The 8,229-nt window shown below is 34.0% G+C and overlaps 1 protein-coding gene across 1 annotated transcript; it reads left to right on the plus strand.

The window, feature by feature from the left end:
• Positions 1–4,024: 4,024 nt before the first annotated feature.
• Positions 4,025–8,059, plus strand: HELRODRAFT_174905 (hypothetical protein; the record flags this gene model as incomplete). Its single annotated transcript, XM_009022338.1, has 5 exons — positions 4,025–4,042; positions 4,572–4,700; positions 4,830–5,431; positions 5,984–7,892; positions 8,000–8,059. 5 exons carry the CDS (start codon positions 4,025–4,027, stop codon positions 8,057–8,059), a joined length of 2,718 nt encoding a protein of 905 aa, XP_009020586.1.
• Between the last annotated feature and the right edge of the window lie 170 nt (positions 8,060–8,229).

An 8,229-nucleotide genomic window follows, 5' to 3' on the forward strand; every position in this document is an offset into this window, starting at 1 on the left:
TGTCAAAGAAATGTGCACGCACGCATTTAATACATCCATTTTTCTTTGTTTTTTTCCTTTTTTTAACTTTTCCGCCATTTTAATTATTTTCATAATTATTTTAAATCTTTGTTGGCGTTGTTGTATTTTTTGAAAGTTTTTTTTCCCTTTATTTCTAATTACTATTAAAATTAGTGTTTACGTTGTTAATTAAGCTATCTAATTGAATGATTTAACTAAGTATGTGCGTATATGTATCAACCAATCAATCAAAAATACTTTTTAATTATGAAAATACTGATGTATGTGTGTATGTATGCGTGTGAGTATGCGTATGTGTGTATTTGTGTGTATGCGTGTGTGTGCGTGTGTACTTTTGTAGTATATGTATGTACGTACGTGCGTATTACTTTTCTTTGATCGACTGTTATATTTACTGTAAATGTGATTATAATTATAATAATTGTTATTATAATTATGATTATTATTATTGCCATTGTTATAATTATAATTATTATTATTGCCATTGTTATTGTTATTAATTATTAATATTTTCCATACTTTTTTAGGAACAGAAGATCACCTGCCTGAAATTTCCGTCAGATGAAAATTTTATCACGCGTTACAATTTAATCTCCATCGCCAACATCATCATCGTCATCTACGTCACTAACCAAATTATTATTATTATTATTATTACTATTAATGTTATTATTATTATCACCATCACATATGACGTCATCGGTGACGTCATTACGATCACCATCACCGTCATCGTTCGTCGTCGACTTAAACTAGGAGGAAAAAAGTTTATTCCTCAAAATCATCAGCCTAAAAATCCCTCTATCGTCATCATCTTTATCGTCTTTTTCTTCTTCATCGTCATCATCATCATCATTTTTAATACCAACATCATCATCATCACCACCACCATCATCATCAGCATGGATGTAATAGTGAGAGTTGTAAACTTCATAAAGAGTTGCAAAAGGGTTGGTATATAAATTTTGTACTTTTTTATTTTTTTATATATATAATTAATATGATATAATATTTATCTTAATATAATAATATAATTAATAATAATTATAATAAGCAACCTGTAAATTATTTTGAACGATTTTCAATATAATTTACATAAATTTAAAAGTTGACGGACGTAACAAACAACTAACCAACCAATCAAACAGTTAATAGTTAGTTAATTAATCCATTAACCAACCAACCAATCACAATCAGCCAACCACACACACACACATACATACATACAAACAAACAAACAAACAAACAAACACACAAACCCATCATCAAATATAGTTACCGATATTAATAGATTTTGTGAATGTATGTACAATTTGATAGCAGTGATGATGATGATGTTGATGATGATGAGCGTTATGATGATGATGTTTTTGTTGTTGATAATGATGATTATCTGTAAAGAGTAAATGAACAGACCAATCAAGTGATCACTCGATCGACTAATCAATCAAATTCGTAACTTCGTTCATCAACATTTCATTGTTTATTTATTTACACAAGGCACATTATCAACTAATCAATCAACCAATTAATTGTTCAATCAGCAGAGCAGCCAGCCAAACATAAAACCTAATAACCAACCATAAAATCAATCAACTAACCAACTAACAATCTAACTCAACTACCGGCCAAACACTTATAATCAACCAATCAACCAGCTAACCGACAAATCAATCACACACTCAACCAGCCACCAATCAACCATTCAACCAACCAACCAATCAATCAACCAACCCACCAGCATACCAACAAATCACGCGATTGATTAAACGATTATATTACATCAATACAATGCAAATATGCAGCAGTAGCAATTAACAATGGTTCTATATACAAATGCATACGTACATAAATACATACATACATACATCCACCGTACAGTATTATATACAACATTGATCTGTGGTTTTTCTTTGTATGTCGATTTTATGTTTGTTGTGGGTATATTGATGCATTTTGTGCATGTATGTATGTGTACACGTATGTATGTATGTGCGTGTGTGTGTGTGTGTGTGTGTGTGTGTGTACGAATTTATGGATGTGCACCAAAAATCTAGTCAGGCATAGATGTGTAAGTCCTTGAACAGTATATCAGCGTTGGTCATAAGAATAACAACAATAGATAATAATAATAATAATAATAATGTGTGTGTGTGTGTTTTTGTGTTTGTGTCTGTGCGTGTGTTTGCGTGTGTGTGTGTGTTTGTGTGTAGATTGTTGTAGTATCTGGCCAGCATTTCATTTCAATGCAGAGAAACAAATTTTATAGCGAATTCCTCCGTGTACACACGAATGTTGTAAGCCGGGAGTATTGAATTATATTCTCCACATGTATGTTTGCGCGTGTTTTGTGTTTTTTCTGACTGTCTCTCTGTTTGTCTCTTTCTCTCTCTTTTTTTTCTTTCTCTCTGTTTGTCTCTTTCTCTCTCTTTATCTCTGAGATTTGTTTTGTTTGAGTCTATGTTTGATTGTGTTTCTTGGTGCATGTGTGTTTTGATAAACGAAATAAATGATAAATAATAAAAATTATGGAAAATAATATAAAAATTGAAATGGATATTTTTACATGACTATCTACTAAAGTATGTATTTTATTATCATCTACACCGAACTTATCAACCCTCCGTATGCACACGCAAGCGCAAGTAGGGACACTTTCGAAGTCACGTTCAATACCAGATAGCGACATTTCTCACTTTTGGGTGCCTCATTCGTTTATCTCGTTGTTCAATCTATCTGTCAAACTTATTTTCTGATTTTTTTTCTTTTATTATTTTTTTTCCGCCTGTCTCTCTGTCTCTCTCTCTCTTTTTCTCTATTTTTTTAACTTTCTCTCTCTCTTTCATCTTTTTAAATCAGCTTTTTTTCATTTTCCGGCTCTTAAAAAAATTTTTCAAGCCAAAAACTCAAAATTTTTTTATTAATTAAATATTTTTCTCAGAAGATTTCAAATTTTCCCTTTATAAATATTTCAAACAAATTTTTTTCTTAACCTTTTATAATTAGATTAGTTAGTTGTACGGACGGAGCAAACTGGGCTCGAAAAAAATATTTAGCCTCTGATGTTGGTTTTCGTGGTTAGGGCTTGACTACCGTACGCTCATTTTAATGTAAGTGTCACTGCAACAGTATGCCATGTGATGTGTTGTTGCGTTCGTGACGTAGATACTTCTACACACACACACACACACTCACAGACACAGACACATACACACAAACAACCAAACACACTCCCACACGCAGACTTGTGAATGATTTTACACACTTTTTCTCAGACATATACACTTACTAAAACTCAGCAAAATAGAAACCACCACACACATAAACACACACATACACACGCATGCAACGCATATACAAACAAACATACAAAAGAGGATATTCACCTGTACAACCACCTCCTCCTAATTTACGTACGTATAAACCAAAAATCGCAATAAAAAATATTTTAACGCATTCGTTCATTCAATCGAATAAAAAAAAATTAGTTAATGTATCTATGTATGTTTGTATGTATGTATGTATGCACATACAAACAAAACAAGAAAACTAACACAAACAAACACAAACAAACAAAAGCACTTGGTGCAAAGGTATTTGTATTAATATTGTAATGAATGACGAGAAGAAGAAACTGCGTATTAAGATGCTATAAATATGCATGCAATTTGCGTTCACGCACCAACAATCATACGTACGTACATACATACGTACACACATACACACACACATACATACATTCACACATACATACATATACACCCAATACAAATGTGAATTCAAACAATTACTTATATCTGTAAGTGCACAAATACCCTAATATATATTGATCGTATTTGTGTACAGAAAATATACACACACATACGTGCGCGCACACACAAACATAAAATATGTACGCAAACACACTCACATAAGTGTATGCAAACCAAATTAGTTTACCAATGTTTGTTTGTATCTAGAAAAATTTGTTTGTATGCCCGGTATTTATGTTTGTATGTCCGATATGTTTGTTTGTTTGCATGTATGTATGTATGCATGTATGTATGTCAATATGTATGTATGTATGTCTGTGTGTCTACACACCCACACGTCACGACGCAGTAGTTGATGTCTAGACATCAGCTGATCATAAAACATCAGCCTTGTTATCAAGATATACAACGTATGTATGTACGTATGTACTCATATGTGTGTTTGTATGTACGTATGTGTGTGTGTGTACGTGTATATATTTGTGTGTACAAAACTTTCGGATAAGATAAACAAATCTTCTTTATACAATATTATAGTCAAAAAAGTATTGATCTTTATATCAAATACCCTTGATACACGTTTAGATAACTCATTCCATATATATAATACACTTATATGTAATATACAAATTTTCGATACAATATACAAGATGTATGCAAATATGTGTTGGTTTGTATATGTGTTTGTTCATTTTTGTGTGTGTTTGAGTGTGTTTGTTTGTGTGTATGTATGTCTGTGTGTTTTTATATTTGAATGTAACTCACACACACACACACACACAACAAACACACACACAGCTATCTCTCGAACAACACGGCACAACAACATCCGCAGCAACAACAACAGCCAACAACAACGACACAGTTTTTTCGGATGATATTGAATTACTAACGTATATGACACCGTACAACAAATTGTATGGCGATGTAGACAAACAACAACAACAACAACAACATCATCATCTGGAATGGGGTAATAATCAGCAACAATCACAACATCATCATCGTCGTCGTCTTCGTCAACAACAACAACAACAACAACAACAACTGCAACAGCAAAATTTATTTCCTGGAGACATTGAATGTGGCGATAAAAAAGCATTCGGACGTTTAAAAAGAAGCAGTATTAAGCTGGTAAAAGACAATAATATCAATAATAACAACAACAATAACAACAACATTAATAATAACAATAAAAAAAGCAATTATGATAATGGCGATGGTGACGATGACGACGACGATGATGAGGAAAAATATTCACTTCGTACAGTTGTCAAACTCCAAACTCATTCGTCACTGCCTCATAACAACAACAATAATAATAATACCAATGGAAATAATAAAGATAAAAACGATGATGACGTTGAAGATGACGTCACGGTTGATGACGACGACGATGATGATGACGACGATGGAAAGAAGGCTCAACTCGGTCGTAACGATAAGAGTGGTTTATGCAATTATTACAAAGATAATGACGATGACGTCACTAGAGATTACTACAACTACTGCAACAACTACAACTACGGCAACAACTACAACTACTGCAACAACTACAACTACTGCAACAACTATTGCAACTACTGCAGCTACTACAACTACTACTACAACCGCTATTGCTGCAAGCCGTCACTATCGCAGGCTGTAGTAGCTTCAACGTCGTCATCGTCATCATATACAACAATCGTCCGACAACCATTATGTGTATTGCCTGTTACATCGTCATCATCGTCATCATCGTTTGCATCCTCAATAATATCATCATCGCCATCATCATCATTATCTTCATCAGCAGCATTATCATTATCATCATCATGGCCACCATCAATGTTGTTGTTGTTGTTGTTGTCATCGTCACCATCACCATCTTTATCATCAGTAGCATTTAAGCCGAAAGCAATTCTACAGCCAGATCACCAACATTGTCGTAAAAAACTTCCAAAAAAGCACTTGAAGTCGTCTGTTGTTATACCAGCAACATCATTGTTCTCACAGCCGTTGAGATTATCATTACAATCAAAATCACTTTCACCAACAACATCATCATCAGCATCGTTGTCGTTGTTGTTGACGTCATCATCATCACCACCAACAACAACAATGCCAACATTATTAATGACGACAACATCTTTACTGCCAGAAACATCGACAACATCACAAACATCAACAACATTTACACAAGCAACTGAAAACAACAACAACATCAACAGCAACAACAACATCCCCAACAAGTGCTCCGAACAACACGTCGATAAACCCATACTTATATGGAACGCTAATAAAAAAATAAATTGGTCTGCCATAACTCCAAAGAATATTAAATCTACATCGAAGTCAGCGAATTTATGTACGAAAAGCAATAACGTCGTTAATGATTTTGGCGAGGACGACGACAACGACGAAGTTTGTTGTGGTGGTCATGGTGAAGATGATGATGATGACGTCGACGATGACACACACGCTGTAGTCGGGCTGATACCGTCACGTGATCAATGTTGCGCGAGCGATCGTTGGGGAAAGTTGATCGTGTGTAAACGCAGTAACAACAACAACAACTTCAACAACAACAACAACAACATAATCATCAACAACAACAACAATAACAACAGCAACAACATAAATATTAAATATAAAGCAAAAGATAATCATAAACGTATGTTGATTTCAAAGAAGACAAAACCCAACTTAAACTGTTCCAACGGCAACGTCATCATCCACAACAACATTAACAACAAATTTAATGACATCAGCAACAGCAGCGTCATCAATTACAACAACAACAACGACAACAACATCAACACACTTGAGAATTCTTTCAAAGTTAATCCAGACGAGTTGAAAGCATTACAGAGAACAGAAATTAATTGCTCCTTTGACAACTACAAAAACGACATCTGCAACATCAACAAAAATTTTATGAATATCAACAACAACAACAACATCAACAAAAACATTGATTCCAACAACATTAACAACAACAACAACAACAACAACAAAGTAACTTATACCAAAAATACGCCGAAAAATTTGTTTCTTTTAAAAACAAACAACAATAACATCAATAAAAAAGATTGCTCCTACAATAACAAAAACATCAATAATAACAACAACAAAAACATCAGCGCAATTAAAAATCCTGACAATCAAAGCATCGAATTCCACAAGAAAATATTTTCAATGAACAAAACCCCGCCTTTGATTGACAGCTCATTCAGAAACAAAAACACGCCCACGACACCAGACTTATCAATGTCAAGGTCAAACAATTCAGGATCAAACAATTCAAGGTCAAATAGCTTAAAGCTCAAAAAGGTCACCAATAAAGAACCTTTTGTATATTTTTTTCATCCTCGTTCTAAATCAGAAGAGCAAAGAAGGGCTAAGAATAACATCGCTAACGTTGGTAATAACAATAATAATAATGATAATAACAATAATAATAGTAGTTGGAATAGTAAAAATATTAAAAAACAAGATTCTGCTATTAATAATACATTTGACAATAATAATAGAAATAATAAAAACAACAACAGCAGCAACAAGAAGGACAACAACAATAATACTAATAAATCAACGATCGGTTGCATGCCAAGATTTAAAAGCTTAAGTTTGAACAGAAAAAACAAAATCAACGTAGAAGGTTACAACAACAACAACAACAACATCCGACAACAACAAACATCAACTACAACAACAACAACGACAGCATTCAACTCCAGCAAACAGTCCAGATCCTACACGCCACCAAAGCCGTGGAACCTTACGCTACGAAACTACAGCAAATCGCCATCACCATTACGACTGAGACGAAAATTCGATGACGTCATTATCACCAGCAACAAACCGGAAATGGCGGCCCAAGATGGTATATCTATGCACTTATCAAGATTAAGAATCTACTCTAGACGATCTCTGCTGAGCGATAATGGAGTAAGCAGAAGTCTGGCGGGGGTCAATTTAGCCGGAGATGATGAAGTCAAGTCGATTGAGAATGATATGGATAAGCATATAGAAAATATGAGGTCTGGCTATTACTACAGACGTGTTATTCTTGATGGTAGCAGTGCTGAAAGCAACAAGCGCATATCAAATGTCAGTGAAAATGATAAAATTAACCAGGTTAAATCGCATACAAGCGCGCACCAAACTAATTTCAACAGTTTTTGTAATAGCAACAAGTCCAATGGCATCAATAACATCAACAACATTAACAACATCAACAACAGCAACAACATCAACAGCAGCAGAAGCAGCATCTACGTCAGGCCACCTTTAAAAATGAATGATAGCAGGTCATCCGTCTTGAAAGAAAAAATTAAACAACTGAAAACAACAACAACAACGAAAACAACAACAACAAAATCCACAACAACAACAAAAATAATGAATGCAACACGAGTCAAAACAGCAACGCTTTCATATAATCATCAACAGCACGCACAGCAACAACAACCGC

The sequence above is a fragment of the Helobdella robusta genome (assembly GCF_000326865.2).
Source record: "Helobdella robusta unplaced genomic scaffold HELROscaffold_31, whole genome shotgun sequence".
NCBI lineage: Eukaryota > Metazoa > Annelida > Clitellata > Rhynchobdellida > Glossiphoniidae > Helobdella > Helobdella robusta.